The 21,634-nt window shown below is 41.6% G+C and overlaps 1 protein-coding gene across 1 annotated transcript in view; it reads right to left on the bottom strand.

The window, feature by feature from the left end:
• LOC134884195 (trichohyalin-like) overlaps positions 1–21,634 on the bottom strand; it is an 85,663-nt gene that overhangs the window by 32,936 nt on the left and 31,093 nt on the right. The window contains exons 7-14 of the mRNA XM_063912901.1: positions 11,240–11,409; positions 9,255–9,413; positions 4,597–4,650; positions 4,089–4,256; positions 3,875–3,958; positions 2,826–2,993; positions 983–1,213; positions 662–892 (exon numbers count right to left, since the gene is read on the bottom strand). Coding sequence (XP_063768971.1) covers positions 662–892; positions 983–1,213; positions 2,826–2,993; positions 3,875–3,958; positions 4,089–4,256; positions 4,597–4,650; positions 9,255–9,413; positions 11,240–11,409 — 1,265 coding nt within the window. The remainder of the gene's footprint in view (positions 1–661; positions 893–982; positions 1,214–2,825; positions 2,994–3,874; positions 3,959–4,088; positions 4,257–4,596; positions 4,651–9,254; positions 9,414–11,239; positions 11,410–21,634) is intronic.

Here is a 21,634-nt window from a genome sequence, read left to right as displayed (position 1 = left end):
GGCTCATGCATGCCCTCACACAACACTGATGGAGCTGGCAAGCACCTGGAGGCTTACACAAGAACACAAAGACCCCCATTTTAACCCAAAAACTGGTACACTATCAACTCACGGGAGGTCACAGGAAAACTGCGTCCTTCAAGAAAACACAAACAACCCAACGTTAAATAGAATATCATTTAAGGTATGAAATGTAATGATTACATTTTAGGCACTAAAACACTCCAGTGTAAATAGATCCGTTTTAACAGTGTGGTATGAGTGTTTGTCCTTAATGTGAAGCACATGGAAACTGTGTAGAATTTCATAAATCATAGTCTGTTTTTGCACTAAATAAGAACATAATTTACAAGATTGACATCATGCTGTATTGAAAAAGGCGTAAATCTAACAAATAAGACCATGAACTCATCAGGAAAATGTTCACATGGGTATTAAATCAATTAAGAAGTAGGGTAATTAATTCAGACTTCTAAACATTTGCATTGGCTTTTATTTTTCAGACCATAACTGTGTATGTTCTTCAGATTAAGACAATAAAATAGCCACCAAATCAGTATTAAAGGCTTTTTAACTCCATCCCAAAAGAGTACATAGCCTGAAATGAGCCTGTGTTGTCTTGTCTACAGTATGCTGCTGTAATGTGCACGTTTATCCTGACCTGCTGTTTGAGTGTGTCTGTTTGCTCCTGCAGGGATCCGATCAGGCCGTTTAGATGGTCCTCTTTTTGTTGACCCTCCCTTAGTAGATGCTGATTGGCCTCGAGTTCATCCGTCAGCTGGTCCAGAGCCTCCTGCGAGTTCTCCCATTGGCTGACCTTTTCCTGGTACCGCTGCTCCATCTCGGCGCGCTCCTTTTTCACAGAATCAGTTGCCAATTTGGAATCTCTGAGCTGCCAATCAAACAAAGTGAATGGCAGAATTTATAGAGGTTCAAAAAGCAAAATAAGTAATATCCTCTCTAAGTGAGAACTATGATTTACCTGTTGCTGTGAATACTGTAGTTCCTCTTCCAAATGCTCCACCTGCCCTAGCACCCGATGCACCTTCTCCATCGCTGCGGTGAACTTTTGTCTAAAAATGGCTGCCGTTTCTTTCTGCTCCTGGGCTTGTAAACTGGCATCTTTCAGCTCCTCCTTGGCTCCTCTCAGCTGCTCATGAAGAAGTGCAATCCTAACCTCCTGCTTCTTCAGCTTCCCTTCAAACGTCTCAACCTGGAAGCAAATATGGAGTTACTGATCACTTGTGTTGCAATAATAAGCATCCATCATCATCATAAACCACACATGTTGATGTATAGTGATTACATACTGCAGAAAAACAAGTAAATAGAGGTATGCTAGTTTGTCTAACATGGTGCAATATTCAGTGCTACCCTACAGTAACCTCACTCATAATGACAGGGGAACCCAGGAAGTGAAACCAGGCTTAATCCCGGTGTTACACGAGGAATCCTACCGTAGCTCACCTTAAAGGGGGAGAGGTTGAGAAAGTTAAACCTGCTCTAACACTCATCTTGAGTTCATCCACGTTAATCCTGCTGTAATCTGGATCAGAACATCAGGGGTTTACTACTAATGACAGCCAACTAGTTAGATTTCAGTGCTTCACCGCGGCTCGGTTTAACCAGGGATTAGCCGGGCCCATCCAGGACTAACGCTGGGTGGAAAGCAGCTTCACTGGGTAGGAAGAGTTGCTCATGCAAAAGACAAGAGACACAAATCAGAGGAGAGGATGGAGGGGCACCGTCAACTTTCACTCTCTACTTCAGAGTGAAAAACTGAAGAACCTGTGTAGGTGTGCGAGCGTGTGTGGACTGTTTAAAACCCTTGACTCAGCCCATGTACACTCGACTTTTTTCAAGTGTGTTGGCGAATGTTTTAACCAAGGTTACCCAATGTACATTTGAAATAACACAGGATGATTTCAGGTAAGGGGTCATATGCTAACTCTACACATCATAGCTGCTGCTTTCCGTTTCTCTGCCTTTAAAGCATTCTCCTCTACAGTTCAAACACTGACGGCAGATTCAACATTGATTTCTGTCGCTGGATGAAAGGCCTCGTAACAAGGCTTAATGGGAACACCATGGCTTTCTTGTGACCATAATCAGGAGCTTGTGCTTTGTGGAAACAAACAGCCTTCATTAAGTATGATGGATAACACATCGCTTTGACCCTTATTTGGCCTGCCATCTGAGCATTCATGGCTGTCACATGACTACCCAAGATGACCCACGTTTGATAATAACTCCATTCTTTTATATCTCAGTCTTTCTTCCTCTCTCTGTATATATGTTGTGTCCAATTGAATGTGATAGGTTGACAAACAGAGGGGTCATGTTGTCTTGTTTGGTAGTTCAGATGATGTACATCGGGTTATATGTGAGCTGACTGCAAAACAAAGCTTGCCTACTGTAAACGGGCCAGTTTGTTGTTTTGGAATGGAAAAAGACTACTGGATTGTCGACAGTGATTTAGATCACTCGCAGTCAGACACATAAGTGCATGCGATTGTTCTTTTTTTGTTGGATTAACACCATGGATTGTTTTGCTGGAGGATCATGGCTCCATTGATTGACAACTGAACCCAGAAGAGAGTTCTCTGCGCCTACGTGCTGCTGACTTCCTTCAGCTTCTTGACCTGCGACTCATGATCCTTCAGCCTGCTCTGTGTTTGGCTGATCGCAGAGATGCTCTGATTCAATCGGCTGTGAAGCGCGACACTCCTCTGGCGTCCGAGTCAGAGACCAACAAATCTATAGATCCCGCTGTAGGGGAGGTGGAGATGAGCAGAGGTGAAGAGGAAAAGAGAATCCTTCCTTACCTGTTGCTGACCATCACGCCGCTGATCCTTTAGCTGCTGCTGTTCTTTCTCCTTCTGGTCTACGAGGCGCTCGGTGTCCCTGACCTTTTCGATAAACTGGAACTTCTCTTCACGGTGTCCTCTGACCTTGTGTTTCAAGTGTCTAACCTCAGCCTCCAGCGCTGCCACCTAAGCACAACAAGGAGAGGATTGAAATAAAATGTAGGCATACAAACACACACAGACAGACAGTAAAGACAGCGAGGGGGCGGCAGCAGCCTAAAAGTGAGGGCTTGAGTCAGAGTTTCCCAGTTTAGTCTCAGGACCAATTGGGAAAATGCGGGCACGGCAGACATGAATGAGTAACGATTCCCCTTTTCCTTAGCTGCAACTTTCGAGGAGCCTTTGAGCAAAGTGCTACGCCTCCCACTGCTCTAATGGAGCTGCTCCATAGCAAACTGTAGAAGACGGATGCTGGTTTGGGCACTTCCCTTGAGTCGATGTGTGCAACTCTGTGGGTGTAAAACAGGTCATTGTTGGATAGAAAAAACCACAGGGGTGCTCGCTCAACCTTCCCTCAGCATATGAAAGGAAACACCCAAAAAATAGTAAGACAGGTTTAAACCCTTGTAGTGCTACCTAGAATGGAATAAAGGCCCTGAGACAAATTTAAAACTCAAAGATGGAAACAAATCCAACATATTTTCCCTATAACACCGTAGAAAGATGCTCAATTACCCTTAAAAAGACAGGAGATCTTTTAAAAATTCTACAATTGTGGAAAATCTGCCAAAAATTCTATAGGATATGCTAAAAATATACTCTCTAATGAGAAACCAAACGGTACGAAATGTCAACCTATTGCTCATGTTACATGGCCAAAAGATGCTACATTACTTATGTACAAAGGGACAGGTGAGAGCTTATAAATTATGCAAAATCTGCAAATGAGAAATGGCACGACCTAAAATTTTACCCAACAATCAGAAACAGGAAAAAGGAAAGAAAGCCTTTATAGACCTGATGAGGAAAGTTGTAGTAAATGATAGGAAAAGTGCAGTCCCCCACACCTGATCCTGATTCCTTTGATGCTTCTGTTCGGCGGTCTTCATTTCAGCTCTGAGCTGCAGAATGAACTGATCTCTGCTTCGAACCTGAATACACAGAAAACCCACTTAAGTAATTGCACATGTTGGAATTATATCATGTTTCTTTGTTTGGACACCAACATTTAGCTCTGACCCATGCATGCACACACACGCACGCACGCAAACACACACGGACCTCCAGGTGTGAGGTATGGATCTTCTCGTGGCTCAGAGCCAAGTCAGCCTGCAGTCTCTCTTTGGTCTGGTGGAGGTGGACACACTCTCTGCTCCGGTCCTCCATCTTGGCTCTCAGCTCTTCCCTCTCCTCGCAGAGTTCCTCTAAAGCCATATCTTTTCGGAGCAACTGGGAAATATGCAATAAAATGGAGCCACTCAATCAGTCATAAAGTACTTTACAACACCCACATTAAGAACAGGGGAAAAAGTGCATTGAAATTCTTTTTATACAACACTTTTAAACGATAATAATTGTAGGATTAAATAACCCACTCATCATTGTCTAATGGGCACACAGAAGAAGCCTGATTAAATTGATTTGAATTAGAGTTATCAAATAAAAATGACAGTTACTATTAATTTGATAGTTGAATCAACAATCATTCTTTTAACACGGTTAACATTAATATGAACCGCGAGCACTGAAATTTCAATCAGCTCATGAATAATGAAGTCATTGTTTTCACCTCTTGCTGAAGTTCAGAGAGCTGCTTCATCGGCGTCTTCATCTCCTCCAGAATCTGAAAAACATTGGTCATGGTTAAAGCTTTTTGGACAATGCTGATGAACTTGTGTATGTTATCTCCGTGTCCATTGGCAAACGGTTCCTCTGGAAGCAGGCCAACTTATGTCACTGTTAAGAAAACAGGAGATAAAATACTGCAGTCTTGTTTTCATATTTGTGTTTGAGGTAAGGGTGGTGGTGGGTGGACGAGGCTACATGCTGAGAATCGGCCGTTTATGCTTCTCGAGTATACACTATTTGTTTGACGATTGCTTGTGTTTGTCTGTTTCCTTGGTGACCTTCCCTAATTACCCACTTCAGCTGTATGCCAAGTTTGTGTGTGTGTGTGTGTGTGTGTGTGTGTGTGTGTGTGTGTGTGTGTGTGTGTGTGTGTGTGTGTGTGTGCCCGCCCTTGCATTTTATGTGGGTGTAATGCCTCACAAGTTTGCAGGGAAAATAATTTGGACTTTTTTTCTCTGGGTCTGTATTTTTTGTAATAGTTTTCCTCTGTTGGAGGTCAGTCAGAAGCACCAGGTGTCCATCTATTTTCTCTATTTTGAGCCAAATATGTTCCTAATGTGTTTTGGGACTTTTTTGTCAGCACTTATTTCTGTCTCACTAAATGTTTTTGCTTAGATGCTAAGGCTTTCATTTAAGCTTTTGAGGTTAAAACCAGGTAATCTACAACATGGATGGAATGCTTTAATGTACTACTGAATTCATTTTCTGTGAATACGGAATAACATCGGGATTGGACCATAGCGTTGTCTCACTCCAAAACCTAAGAAATAATTATATTTTAGAAAAACATTGAAGATATTAATGAAGAAGTATTACTTTTCAATCTACTTTGCGCAGCACATTCATGAGGTACACATGTGAGGCATTTCCTTTGTATTTATACATTTTTCTGTTTATACACACAGTTCTTCATTCCCTTTTCTCCCTCCCCCCAACCGTCTGTCCTGCATGATCCAGGGATTGTTTTGACCAGAGTTGAGGGCTCGTTTGTAGCTGTCCTGGGGGATTGATGGAGTTAACTTGGCTCTTTGACCTCTCACCTCTGGCTGTCAGCAGCCCGGCTCGCTAAACACACTAAACCTGAGCTACGGCAAGGGGAAAGGGGGAAAAAACCTGCAAACACACTGCCATGCACGTAGCGGCTAAATCACAACTGAGTGCTCATGTAAACACACATTCGTTCAAATAGGTAGTCCCCTGAACAGCAATCATTTAGGCAGTGTGATGCATTCAGTGGAAATCAGATAGAAAGGAATGCAATTACACAAAATAATGACCACAGCTTCTACTCAACCCTAGAAAATACAAGGCACTTACCCATAGCAAACATCGGCAATTTTTAAATCTTAGCATGATTTATCTTTGAGTGTGTTCCTGTATGTGTGTGTGAATTCCCAATGAAAGTGTGATAGACAAATGAATACTGATAAACACCGGCGAATGTCGTGTCAAAACAGACAACTTGTCAAAACGACACGCTAACTAGGTCAATCACAAAGTTTAAGGAGAAACTTTGGAGTGGAGCTTTGGTTTATGCATATCTCGGCGTCGATGTCTCCGCGCGTGTGATAAGCTTCTGAACGAATCTGCGGGAGGGGACCTCCAATATCGAAGGTATTTTTAAATCAATGAGCTCTTAAGTGTATCTCAGTCTCAATGTGTTCACACATTGGCACGCACACAACACTCGGCGCAGACAGAATCCCTACTGACAGGCAATGACAAGATAAAGAGAGGGAGAAATAAGGGGGGAGAGGACGACAGGAGGGGGAGAAATAATATTTGAACAGTCGGGTGGGGGGGTGGTGACGGGGGATGAAAGGGAGAAGTGGCAAGGCAAGAAAAGAAATGAGCAATAAGAGAGATCAAGAGGGAAAGCTAGGAAAGAGAAAAAATCAGTAAGCCATTCTGATGGTTGTGAAGCATTGTGAGTGGGACCGATGTTTGTCCAACTTTGAAGCTTTCAGCAACCTTCCACTGTACATCCCTGCCTCCTCAACGCTGTGTTTGCTACCTGCCCCCAGCCACCCTTTGCCAATTTCAAATCATTTGGATTCTTACACATAATGCACTTTATAGAAGAACTATGAGTGCATACTTTTCAAACTGCAGGCCCGCCCGTAGGGATGGAGGGAGACACACTGTGCTGGAGTGTCAAATTTAACTAACATTCACAGATCCTGTTGTCACGCTGCATCTTATCTTAAGCACATTGAATTGAAAATGAGCAACACAACAAACTCTCACAAGATGGAACAACAAATGTTTTTTTCCCCTTTGAAACATCTCATGCAGATTGAATCATTGATCACCCCCTGAATCAGACAATTGTAAATGGATTGTGATGGGTCTGAGTGAACCATCACTTAGAGTCCTTAACCTTCAAATGCCAAAGCTGTTCTGTTTTTAAAAAAAGCTGAAAACTTCCTAAAAAAAAATGCAATGGTAACAATAAAATGTGGTGGCTATATAATAATTCCAGTCTGTTCTGACTTAAAATCTCAACCCATTGTCTATCTCCCCTTATCTCAACTTCCCCTCCTCCCTACCTCCTGCAACCTCCCCTTTCCAAGTTTCTCACACTAAATCCATCCATACATCTCCCTCTATCCCCCCACCCCCCCTCCTCCTGTATACATTTACGACCTACACATTTAAAAGAGGAGCCTCCAGAGAACCGTGCAACTAAGTGACTTTAGGTTCTCAGATGAAGCGGATCATCTCGGAGACAAAGCCCCTCGTCATGTTAATAGCTTCACTACTTTCAAGGTCCACAATGGGGGAGTTTGGAACAGTTAAAACACATGTTACAACTACGGCAACATGTGGCCACTTGTGTGATGACAATGTGTGTGAAGTTAGTGAGAGAAATAGAGACGGAGAACACGTAAAAAGATACAGATAAATAATGAATGAAGGGATTAGGAAGACATAGGAATTTAACTCAAAACCAATGATTCGTCATACTTTAAACCCCCTTTTCTTTCAAGCAGTTTCATTGAATGTGATATAAAAACTAAAAGTGAGTGGACTACTCGTTCTTTCCAGAAAAAGCAAACCACTTTCCCATTTTTCCTCCATAGTGAGAGCACATTTCACGTGAAGGAGAGGGTGTTGACAGTATTTGTTCAGCTGTGCTAATGTGACATTTAGCGCTGCAGAGGAAAATACTTAGCACAAAAGTTCTCTCAGCTTCACTTACAGTGGATTCAAGTGGGAGCAGCACACTCTCTTGCTACCACTGTCCGTACAGAAATGGAGTGAAGTGTACATGTGTACGTGTGTGTGTGTGTGTGTGTGTGTACGTGTGTGTGTGTGTGTGTGTGTGTGTGTGTGTGTGTATGTGAAAGAGAGAGAGAGCGAGCTTGTAATAGATCAGAGAAGGAGCATTTTGCTGCATAAAGCAGGGCCAGATGTGGAGCAGAAACCAGATCCCTGGACAGAGTGTAATGGTCCATCTGATGGCTTAAGCAATCCAAACATGAAACACACAACTTCACACACACACAAATACAGTACACGTGCATGCATACATAACATATAGCTAATTATATACCAAGGATAAATAAGGATTTGACCATCTTGCATGGTTGTACATTAGCCTTGTGAAATCCTCATGCTATTCTGCAGGATAATTTCATTTCACCAGAGGTCAAACATATGCGCTAAAATGTTTAATTAAAATGTGTTACTTTATCAAAGCCCATTTGCTGTCATATAACATGAGCAACAAAGGATGTAGGTCTTATAAATGAGTGCGCTATAAACTGTGAGACTGCTGTAACAATAGCTTCAGTGAAAGCCAACTAAATCCTGACCCTTAGTCTAACCCGCAGAAATATTCAGTCAGTGAGCTGCATGAACTGTATCCTGTGTGCTGCTTTTCTTTTACAAATCCAAGCCCCTTAAAATTCACAGATGGCTTAGTGAAAAATATCTTTCCAACCTGGTTATTTGAAGGTTAAATTAAAAACCACTGAGCGCTAACATATGCTTTGGGTATATCACAAAAAGGGCAGGGCATAAAAAGAAGTCTAACAAGCAATAAACCATATGTGATGTTTGAGTAAGTCCTAGCTTGGGAAGAGAATCTAATTCCTGCAGAACAATCCAAATGTATGACAAGTTCGTCAAAAGTGTGTTTTTAATAAGGCTCTAAATATCAGAACATCCCATTACCCATTATCTCAAACCTTATTATCAGGACCATTGTAGGAATAGACAATGCCTGTCACAGTGAATATTACATTTGAAAATTGAATATTTAAATGAATCCCTCACCTGCGCGACCTTTCTTATCAGCCCCATTGTGGGGAAAGACAATGCATTACATTAAAGTGAATATTATATTTCATCTCCATGCTGTGGAACATTTCTCTTTAACCGTGTCTTCCTGACATTGTCCACTCGGTGTACAGAATGTTTCGTGACCTTGTGAGGAAACAAACTTGCTGATAATGTGAGTGTCAACAATACATGGCCGACAACAGGGAAGTCAAATGTGCTCGTCTGAAACTAGAACATGCAAGGGTGGCAATAGAATAACAACGTTTTCTGATTTAGTATTTGAATAAAAACCTTGAGGAAGAAACCAATTACCTTTTTTTCAGTGGTGTGACGTGCATGTGTTAGCTCCTGCTGCATACACTGCATCTCTTTGTTGGCATGGTGCAACTGCTCTGGGATCTGCTGCCTCTGCTGTCGTTCTGTGTCCAGACTCTTCTTGGTTTGATCCAGGGTTTCACTTGTTGTTTGTAACTGGGGGCAGAAAGATGAAGAATAAGTACTGTATGTGTGTGCTGCTAACCAGCTCCAAACGCAGTGAGAGGGACGGTTATTGTAGTGAGAGCAGAGGAGGAGAGGCACACAAAGAGAAGAACGGACAAACCGTTACAAGATCCAAGCAGGAGAAGGACTTGAAGGTGACATTTAGGGGAAGTTTGACATCCTTCTGTCTCCATAGCGGTGAAAAGGCACACCATAAAGGCTTTGTGCCAGGCAGGGGAACCATACAGTTACCTCTTTGACTCAGGACCAATAAAACAACTTGACTACACATCATAAAGTCGTAGGACACAAACTGTAGTGATTCTTATACCTAAGGACAAGGCATGCTGAGAGCAGTGGTCCTTTTCCCTTTGAGCTCCACATCAGAAAAAAGCCTATGCTATTGTTAGCATTGGTCCTTGGAAAGAAGCACATTTCTTTAACGCAGCTGTACTACAGGTTAATAATGCTGCAAATCCTATGTACACACACCACGCTTTAGCTTGAGTATTACTTTTAGAACACATCTGCATAAAACACCTTAGCACAAATGAGTAGCATGCCTGAGATTTGTTTGTGCTTTAAATAACACGGTTTTAGAGAAAATGCAAACATGTTGGAAGCAATAGGCATAGAACATTATGAATGACACTTTTAAAATACCAATTTAGTTTCATTCATAAGGAATTTTCTTTTTTGCAAGAAAAAGAAGAACCCAGGGTAAAGCAGCACGAGCACTTGAAATATTCCTTAAATTGTGAACTTTGTAACTCCTTGTTAAGTCAGAACAATATGGACTGATATACACAAACATTAGATCAGTAAAAGATCATGGAAACCAACTTTTTCTACTTGTGACACAGAATGCAAAGTGCGCTCGAGTACTTGGGAAATACGATAAAATACTTGCATTCAATCAGCTTGCCTCCTCCGGAATACATCAATGATGTCAGTGAGGTAACATGGAAATTCATTTAGTGTTAGAAAAGTAAAGGCATCTAAGAGAGTCTTTCAAGTGTTCTCGAAGTCAAGTAACACACTTTATGTTGAATATACTTTATTTAGATGGCTGCCGGGCACCCGCACCTCTGAAACACAGCAGATGAATGACTTGGCTTGGTCAAGGACACAGTAAATGGGTTAATTTAAGCTTAAAACACATCACCGCCACGCTCGGTGCTGATATACCTAGAGGGGCGAGAGGACGAGGAAAATAAGGAGAAAGAAATACAGTGAGTGGTGGACTGAGAGAGGGAGGAAATTAGAGAACGAGAGGAAAAGGACAACGAGAGAAACCTAAAGGCCATTCCATTCATCATGCGTATGACTCTTTAATGTTCCCATGCATTACCATTGGTTCTCATCGGGGCGAGGGTGAGATTGGACAAGGGAGATGAGAGAGGAAAGACAAGAAATCAAGGAAGAATGATATAAAGATAAAAGACAAAAGAAATAAACCAAAACATTTAACCCCTCCGCCACTCTCTCTGCTAAGTGAGATTCACACGAACATGGTTCTTTATTGTACAACCCTCTGCGGAGCTAAGATGGTGGCGATGAGTTATTAAATATGGAGAGAGGGCGAGAGGGGGGAGGCAGAGGAGGTGGGGGAAGAAGGACGGATGATTAACTGTGAAGGAAGTAAAAAATGAAGAGAATTCCCCATTGTACCTGACTGGATTTGATTTAGAGGAAGGTTGCCCAATTCGGTTCCTTATTTAAGAAGAGTTCCCCTTGTGTGTGTGTGAGTGTGAGAGTGTGTGAGTGAGAGAGAGAGAGAGAGAGAGAGAGAAAGAGAGAGTGTGTGTGTTACCTACTTTGCTCTGCAGTGAGGCCTGGCTTTCTTTGAGGTGTGTGTTGTCGTGGAGCAGCTGTTGCGTGTGTTTCTCCTTCAGAGCCAAGGTTCCCTTCAGAGAGTCCTGTGTGGCTCGCAGACCAACCACATCCTGGCCCAGGAACCTCATGTGCTCCTCTCGCTCCTTCATCTAACACACACACACACACACACACACACACACACACACACACACACACACACACACACACACACACACACACACACACACACACACACACACACACACACACACACACACACACACACACACACACACACACACACACACACACACACACACACACACACACACACACACACACACACACACACACACACACACACACACACACACACACACACACACACACACACACACACACACACACACACACACACACACACACACACACACACACACACACACACATACACACACACACACACACACACACCAGGACTTTAATTCAGGCAGAGCTAATGAGGGGATGCAGTGCAGGTGTGCAGGAGGTCAGGTGGTTGCAGGCTGATGGGGAACAGGTGAAACTAATAAGGCCAGGACAGACAATCAAACCAGCGGGAAAACACGCAGGAAGTAAGAACAGACATGATAGAGATAGAAATAAAACAGGAAACTAAAAACTAGGATCACGGCAAGATGATGCAATCAAAATAGAAATCCTTTCAGGAAAATGTATATTGTTACAGCAAAAGGAAAGTAGAAATGCAAGGTACAAAACCATGTTTCTGAGGATTATTGCGAAATGACCGTTAATAGAAAGGATTTGGGACGGAATACAGGTCCCATGCCTCCTCGGGAGAGCAGGATAGAGCTGCTGCTATCACCAAGCCTGAATAATTGTCAAGATGACCCAGTTAAATGATGGTTTCATGTCAACGCTAATAGCTTTTTCATACATTTTACATTACGGTTACTTATGCATGACTGTATTGATATTTTTTTCACTTTTAAGTATTTACGCTGTGCACTTCTAAACACACCTCTTTGCTTGTTCTGGGACCATTCCAGTTCCTGTGCACACTTGAAACTATCTTGGATTAGAATAAGAATATATTGTGCGCCAAACATCTTTGTAATGGTCTCCCGTGTGCAGCAGTGGGGAGTCTGTCCAAACATGTTGTTGGCAGATGTACTAAAGATAATTCCATGAGAACAAAAACTCTATCGTGTGTTGTGTGAGGTGCACTGGTCTGTGATATTTAGTTTGACAAATGTTCAAACTCCAGTCAAACCATTGTAACGTGATCTATATAGTAGAACTGACGCATCAATTACTCTTATCATCAACTCTACAAATTGAATTGTTACTCATCACCACACAAAATTAAACTAATATTTATACGAATGTACAAGAAAATGACTTTTGCGTGTGACTGTACATGAATGAGTGCTTGAGTAATTATCAGGAGAGACCGGGGTTATTTCTAAGGAGGCAGACAGAGGTTGAACTCTTCACCCCGTGCATGACTGCGAGTGTGTGTGGGCCTGCGGTTCAAAACCACCACGCAAATCAAAGCCCCTTTTCATTAGCACTGTGTTATCTGAGTCCTGTGTTAGATTAGTAGGAGGCAGACATAGTGACACACACGCAAACACACTTATGTATACATCAGGGTTGTGTATCTGCAAGAATTTGGCCGTACGATATGTATCCTCATAGAGGAATTACAATTGAATATATTGTAATTCCGTACGCAAGATTTGCACGAGTTATAAATCAGAATGTGAATGTAAATATATATTTTTTCTGAGCAAAATTGGGTTTGGAACCAAAGCTCAATTCAATAATGAATTAAATAAAAGGTAAATAAAAAATATAATTAAAATATTTATAACAAACGTAAGAAGTTAAAGTAAGAATGTGCAATTAAATACATTTCAATATATATATATATATAAATATATATATAAAAAGAAGTAAAATGTCCAATAAAAGTTTAAACAATAATAAAATTGAATAAAAAAAAAAATGTAAAAACTTGCAAATTGTGCTAGAATAAATAATATGTATATTGCAATATATATGGTTGTGTACAGTACAGTGTCTTCCTACTTTCAGATACACTGTGGTTCTATCTTGGCACAGACACAGCCCCCCCCACCCACCCCCTCCTTGCCTCCCCCACACACGCTGCGGTATATACATCATCCAACCTTTTGTAACATGGAGCTAAAGGTGGTCTTTTATGCAGTTAACTCATCTAGAGCATGGCTAATGGATGGTAACAATTATAAGCAATGGGGCAGCCGTTATTGCGACACTGAATTAAAATGACTCTTTTTATCTGGATACGCCACGAAGTTCAGTGTGACTGTAGGGAAATAAAATAAGTTTCACAGGACTGAGACAATAAGTGTGAAGTGCAGCGCTTCAGCCAGGTCCAAGACATTTCAATAGTTTGGTAAAAGTCTGTATGTTAACCCGTCTATAGTGCAAGAGGGACTTGATGAATAATTATTACTAAGAAAGGAGCACATATTCTATGCATCATTACTGTTAAACAAAGCAATGCTATCTCCTAAAACTCAGCCACTGAATCTGTTTTATTGTACTTAGTTATGACAATGAATTATGTTAATAGTTCATAAGCAACAGACATTATATTCTATATATTTAAATATTACATAAACCCCTTTATTGCTACCATCAATCTATATCACTACCTTTTTTTTTACTTGAAGGATATGAAATTCAAAATATAAGCTTGAGCAATTGTGAGGACCAAACCCTGAAATCAATGTTCTTTTTAAAGGGTTTTGGGCTTTTTGACATTTGTTGGATAGTCAGACAAAACAGTGGGAAAGAGATTAGACTCTCCACAATCCTCCTCCCTGTATGGTCACTGCTATTTATCCATAGGCAGCTAGTTGAAGATCATAGTGTCTGTCAAAATCCCTCTGATATCCCAAGGTCTTTACGCCAGTGACTTTGAGAACTCCCTCATATTGTTACATAATGAATACATTACGGGAGACTTTTCTCATCTCCAAATCTGCCACCATCAGAGATGATTAAAACTTCCCATGTGGTCTGTGTGGAGTTTAGATTCTCCAGTGGGGGAGTATAGGAACCTGGCTTGAAGTCCCGGCGACAGAATATCAGATTTGTGATTTTATTTCAAATTAGTGCTTAAGCCTCGGACCTTCATATTAGGAGAGTCCCTATTGAGATCTGATCAAGTCTCATTACTTTAGCAATTAAGGTTTCACCCCTGTGGTGTCCCCCTCCGCTCCTGCCCCCCCGCCTCCTCCTAAATTCTCCTCGTCCTGTCTTCTTTCCGTTTATCCTTTCCTCCTAACCATCATGTGTTTTTAGCCACCGAGGCGGAGGAGAGGAGAAAAAGGGAGAACGGATTGCGCAAATCCTTGATTGGCCAAAGTCTATCCTCCATCTAGGATTACGAATAGAAATGGAAAATTTGAGGACAAAAGAAGGAGGGGTGAGATGGGAAGAGACGGAAAAGAAAAAAGAGAGATTGAGAGTGAGAGTGAGAGATGTGAGTTGCAGAGTTATGGGCACATTGAGAGAGAGAGAGAGGGTGGCTAATATAATTGAATTAAAAAGATGGAGCGGGGCCGTTTCTAAGCAGGTGGGAGTGTGCAGTGAGAAAGAGCAGGCGAGATATTAACTTCTAATAAAAGAGAGATTAGAAAGTGGCTAGGAGGACTGCTCTGTCTTTACCTGTGGGAGTGGCGGCCCCCACATAACCTTTCACAGCAATATGCACACTGATACGGGGCGCAATATTCCGAGCATAGACAGATAAAAGCATATACACAACATCCATGGTGTCTGCAGTACAGTTTATACAGACATATATAGGTGACATTTCAGGACACACACACACACAGTCATGAGTGTGACAGCAATGCATTATCAGCTCTCATTGAATGATCCAACAGGCGCCAGCCATCCGATAATGAAGACGCAGCTCTTTGGGAAGCTTCTGCTATACAGACAATTAATTAACTAATTGGTCTAACGAGCTCGTTAAGGGCGTGCTTTTTTGGCAGCCGGTGTGAATACATTAACGAGGCTAATTCAATTAAACAGGTGCAGATTTCACAGCTGCCTCTCTCAGGCACCCACACACACACACATCCTACAGGTGTTGTGTACATGCACGCTCCATTTCACTCTGATGTCTTTCTCAGGGAAACTTTGGCATTCGATCAAAAGCGTAATGATATGCATATCATGCGGCCGTGTGTACTTGTGTGTTTGCGTGTGTGTTTCACTCGGTGCTTGTGCCTCAATGGGCCGCTGTGCCTGTGAATCCAAAGTACAGCTCAATAAGCTCGAGCTGCTTTGGTAATCTGTATAATTGAAAGGGCATAAAACAAGTGGGTGGAAAACATATTGAAGCGCTATGATGGCATACTTAAATTAGCTCACAGAATCCCAGGGTTCAACCAGTAATGTTAGCCAAAGCTACACATAATTTGCTCCAACGCTTTTTGAAATTATACATGCGAGTGTGGGTGTTTTCAGCATACATTATTGGGTAAGAAGAAATAAGGATTTTGCCAGTCTATCAACAGGATACATGTATTAAAAAATGTGTAACGAGGAAAAGAAACTGTCTTTTAGCTAAATATTAAACATAAGCCGTTTGGGTTCGTGTCCTACCTTGAGTCTTGCTGTATTCAGCTCTTCAGTTAGGTGGGTATTTCTTTCCTCTTTCTCTTCCATCCTTCTCTCAAATAAAGCACTGAGCTCGCCCCTCAAAGACTCCATTTTGGTCTGGGCCTGTAACACAGTCAGGGGTTAATATTCATTCACCGTCATCAAGTGTGGACAAAGCAATAACATGTGTATGGTAGTCAATCAAGATCTTCTATAGGGAAAAATGACAATGAATCAAATTCTGAGGGACAATGCAGGGGATTACCCTCATAAGAAGACAAAATGGCTAAGAATTAGACACTGATTGTCTAGATTGCTGCCACGATATGAAATGATGAATTCTACACACAATATAGACATTAGTGGTATTGCCCATACATATTCAGAATGGGTGGACACACACAATCATTGAGTGATGTCTGACGATGTTTGTGTGTAAATATATATGCATGTAGATTTGGAGGGTTGGTTTGTTATGGCAGCGGCGCCATTAGAAGCTCCCCCATTGGCTGACTAAAGCGCTGAGGTCGCTGGTTAGCCAAACTCTCATGGAGATGATACCACTGATTAATTTCCTCCTTCTTCATCTCCTCCACCCCACTCCCCTTCCCCCTATCTCCATCCCCATCCATAAGTCCACCTTCTTTCCCTTCCCCCCCAGCCCCTTCCACCACTGCTGAATATTAAATCAGTCCCTTTTTTTAATTTCCAGATAACCACGGTTCATTTTTCTCCGAGTGTCATATAGCCATGACATGGTGTAGCAGCCTATATATTAGGGGGGGCTGATGTGAGTTATTGTTATTGTTATCTTTTTTCCATTTACTGCCTGTGTGTCCTACTGTACACTATGCATGGCTAAATCATTTCATCCACATGTGGTACAAATATCGAATAACCGCATTAGTAATTTGCAGTGAAATCTCCCATCTCCACAGTGCTTATTTTAACAGGACTACAAGTCTTTGTTTCACCAGATATTGCCCTGTGGTGTTTTGTACGGCGTTTGTTTCCTGCTGGTTTATAATGAAGTCCGTGTTTGACTGTATGTTTGTGTGTACACGTTGGCCAGGAAGACGGAGAAGAGAGGTAAATCTATACTCCTGTAGTGTGTTTTATAGCGATTTAGATTTTTGCCACTACCGCTTAGAGGCTGATGTTAAAGAGGGAACTGACATGAGAAATACACAAGCAATCCTTAGAGCAATCAACTATATATATTTTAAGGCTGAATAATTGATACATTCACAATATGGCATCAAAACGCAGGAGGTGTAATCGTTTCAAAGAAGGGATGTGGGTCCAAACAATACTTAAAATGTATTGTTGTGATGATCTGGTCTGGATATCATATTCAACATACATAGAAACATCTTTGTCTGATACATTTAACCTTGACCATCGGAGTTATGAAGTAAAAGCATCATCCCATAGAGTCACAAGTCCTATTCAACTGCATATCAGTCAGAATAATCGCATGAGTTGTGTTTTTACATTTGCTCATCTCTACTATATATATAGTTATATTTATGTGTGTGTGTTTGAGTATTCTATGTGCATACACACAGACAGACACACACACACACACCACGGACGTCATCACTCAATGTCCCAGCTGCAAATGAAATCTAACAATCTGAGTGTCCCCCCCTCTGAAAAATATGTCTGCCTCCTGCCCCCCCTTCTCATTCTGGGTCTTCAGTAAATCACATGATGTTTTTATTTACCAATCGGCACACCTGCCTTTACTTCGTCCCAATTTAAAATACTTGCTGACCACACGCCACCACACACTACCTGTGCGTGCTCATTTGTGTCTTTGTCAGTGTGTTCAAATATTTATTTACCCTTAAATTTGCACACTAGTTAACACTTTGCTATCCTATGATTAGGCTTTGTCCTACATCCAGACTTTTAACAACAACAGCTGCTCTCCGGTTTTTTCCTCCCTTGTATTGTTGTGCCTTCCCATCATCATATTACTCCACATCACCTGCTTGCATAGCCTGGAACCTCGCCCAGGAAAGTGGGGAAGTGGGAAGTGATTTGGAAAAATGAGGGCAATAAAAAAAACACAGGGATGAATGGAGAGATGTGATATAGGGTAATATGCTAACCCAATCAGCAGGCTGCTGTTTGCCGACAGTATAATCAACATATCGGCCTAATGTCATTACAGCTATATGAGAAATAATATTGCGTGAAATGATATTGCGCGGCGCGTGCACGGCCGTGTGGTGCACACACGGACGAGCTCACACGTCCAGATGTATGCATCACCAACCTCTTCATGACTGAGGCCTGCACGTGCACACACACACACACACACACACACACACACACACACACACACACACACACACACAAACACAAAGATCTTACATTCTGCATGCACACACTAGAAAAAATGACTACCTATTTCTGTGTAATCATCATCGTGCCTTTCTTATAATAAAAAATAAAGAGACAACTTGGCATTAATATGAGAAGATTCCACTTGTTCAAGACAATTAATTACTTAATGATTGAAATTGATAAGATACATTTAAATAGGTGGTATTGTTTGACCACACTGACAATTTCTTCCATATATTATAAGATAAGATTTTAGTAAAATGGGCAAGATCATTAAGTCGATATTTTTTCACTACGCGCGCACATACATCTGCATTATTCCTGCACATACAGAATGCCCAATGGCTCCGACACAAGAGGATAATAGTTAGTGTGTGGCTTCCATATCCTGAATGCATGAGGCCGCTGATGGCCTCTATTGATGGACACTGGCGTGAAGCCATCACTCAAGTTATGGAGCTTTAATTGGAGACAGCATAAAAACGATAAACCAAGAAACATGCATGGCTGAACAGCCCAATGTAAACCATTAATCATAGCGCAGGCAAAGACAAGTGGCCGCCACATACACACACACACACACACACACACACACACAGGAGGGTACACACAGCTGCAGAGGAACACACCAGCTGCCCTGCACCACACACCTTTCATTTGTGTGCATATTTGCGCACACACACACACACACACACACACACACACACACACACACACACACACACACACACACACACACACACACACACACACACACACACACACACACACACACTCTCTGAGCATGGCAGAGACAAGTGTCCCAGTCACATATTCTCATGATAGATGACCCATTTAACTTTGATTTCTGAGAGGAATGAGCTCGCCAGCGATACGGGGTTACCACACACACATACTTACTCATTCATAATACCCAAACATAGATACTATACATGGAGTACATACTGCATATGAACTCAGTCTTTCATTTACATTATATGTAAATAACAGCTTGCATCATTGTGTTTACACATGTGTTCATGCCCTGTCTCTAGGCCGTGCTCGTGCACACACGCAGTGCCTACTGATTTGCATGAGAAGGGTTATAATATGGGGATGATTTGTGATGCGAGCAATCAGAAGTGAAGTAATTCATCAGCGGTGGTGTCTAACACACATCTCCACAGGTCATAAATACAAATCTACACACACCTGCTTGTAAAATCTGCACAATCCCACAGCGAGAGAATAAATCAGTAAAAAGTTGGCATGAAGACCGTTAATAACACAGACCGACACAAATGTGCTCACACACACATCACACGCTCCACAAAGACTGGGATTAAACAAAAAAAAACTGGCATATGTTTGGATTTCATGTAGGCCTCTCTGTAAAGTCCGGGAAAAGGCACATGTGTTTGCAATACGAGTTTGTTTTAAAATGTTTGTTATGTGGATAGCTGCTTATGTGTCTACAGTGTGTTAACATGACATTGTTTAAACACATCATGACTGGCTGAGCTGATACTAGAAAGAGGAGAAAAACACAGAGACCAATCACGGTTCTGAAAGAATCATCGCAAGCAGGACACGGGATATTCTGCACAATCCCGTCATTTTTTTAAAAGCCAAGCTACAATATTTGTTAAAGGCTAAGTTTGTGTTAAAGAACCTTTTTCATGTTAGGTATTGTGGAGCTGCAGATAAATCCCTGCCTAAAAAACATTCATATTGCAACTGGATATCAGACAGAATAATTGCAATTATTTATTTATTCCAAATCTGCAACCCTACAAGCTACTGTTAATGGAGACTGCATTTATTTTAGTTTTTTATTCACTCCACATTTAAACGATAAGATGATCCCTGTTTGGACTTCCAATAAAAGGATTCAGTTAGTCGTGTTGAAGATGATTTCACAGCAGAAACACGCGGTGGCGCTGTGCTGATCAACTGAGAGTCCAGGGGCACGATCCTCAGCGGAAAAGAAATAGTGATAGGAAGGCTTGGTTATAGTCAGGAAGTGGGAGTGTGTCTGAAAAGGTTAACAGAGGCAGCACGTGACAATGCGAGTAAAGAGGTTATTCGTCCAATGGGAAGCGAGTAAACAGCACTGGGGAAACTCAAGGTCTCAAGGCTGATGGGTTAAACAACTCAGGCTGACATGAAACCTGAGCAAGGGGAAAAGCATTCTCGGTCTGTACCTCGACCTGATCTTATTTTACAGAAGTATAAAATCAGTGTTCCAGCTTTAGTCCCGATTCAAGTTGCAAACTGATAATGCTGTAATCCAGTCCTTTTCTTATTTGGGCCTTGATTGCAAATGTTCACACCCCAAGATAAATTGCACCCTCACCAAAGCCACTGTCCGCTGACATATTAGACAGTGTTGATATTTAGACGGATGGATGGTGCATTAGAAGGATTCCAAATACACACAAACATGAACAAAAAACACACACACACACACACACACACCCACACACAACGGTTCCATACAGCGGTTGCAGCCCCTCAGCGCTCCTCTGTCCTCACATGCTTGGTTTCCCCATCTAATTGCTGCCATTCGTCAGTGTGTGTGTGTGTGTGTGTGTGTGTGTGTGTGTGTGTGTGTGTGTGTGTGTGTGTGTGTTATGCCGAGTGTTCCTGTACTTTGTGTTATTGTGCTTCTTTTGTGATTCTGTCACTGTGCATTTACAAACAACTGTGGTGAAAAGAGAGAAAGACACAGGGAAGGAAGAGAAAGAAGACAGAAAGACGTGGAGATGGAGAAACACACACACACACACACACACACACACACACACACACACACACACACACACACACACACACACACACACACACACACACACACACACACACACACACACACACACACACACACACACACACACACACACACACACAGTGCCATAGGGCATACTAAACCTGTCAGCATTTAAACCTGCTGGCTTGTACTATGGTTTGCCAAGCAGAGTTGGTCTCACATAATATGCCAGCCTCTTTATCGAAAACACCTTCCTAAATTTTAGGGACACGAGTAGAGAAACGCATTTGGATATCAGGTATGTAATCATAAGTATCAAGGTGCAGAATTTATAGTATTGTTTGATCATATTTAGTTTTGTCTTTTTTTAAATTATTATTTGACATTTACTGTTTATGTTTATTTAAATATTTGTAATTTCCTTATTGCACTTTCCATTAACTTTGTACGTTTAGTTAAATCTTATATTGTTTATTTTTCTTTCATTAGACATTTTACTTGAAATGATTGTTTTATATAAATATCTTTCTTTATTTGATCTCTTTATTATTACTTTATCTTCTTATGTTGTTGTTTATTCATTCATTCTTTCAACTGCACCACAACTCTATGTCCCTGGGAT

This window comes from Eleginops maclovinus, chromosome 21 (assembly GCF_036324505.1).
Source record: "Eleginops maclovinus isolate JMC-PN-2008 ecotype Puerto Natales chromosome 21, JC_Emac_rtc_rv5, whole genome shotgun sequence".
Lineage (NCBI taxonomy): Eukaryota > Metazoa > Chordata > Actinopteri > Perciformes > Eleginopidae > Eleginops > Eleginops maclovinus.
This window is presented reverse-complemented; position numbering and strand designations above follow the sequence as displayed.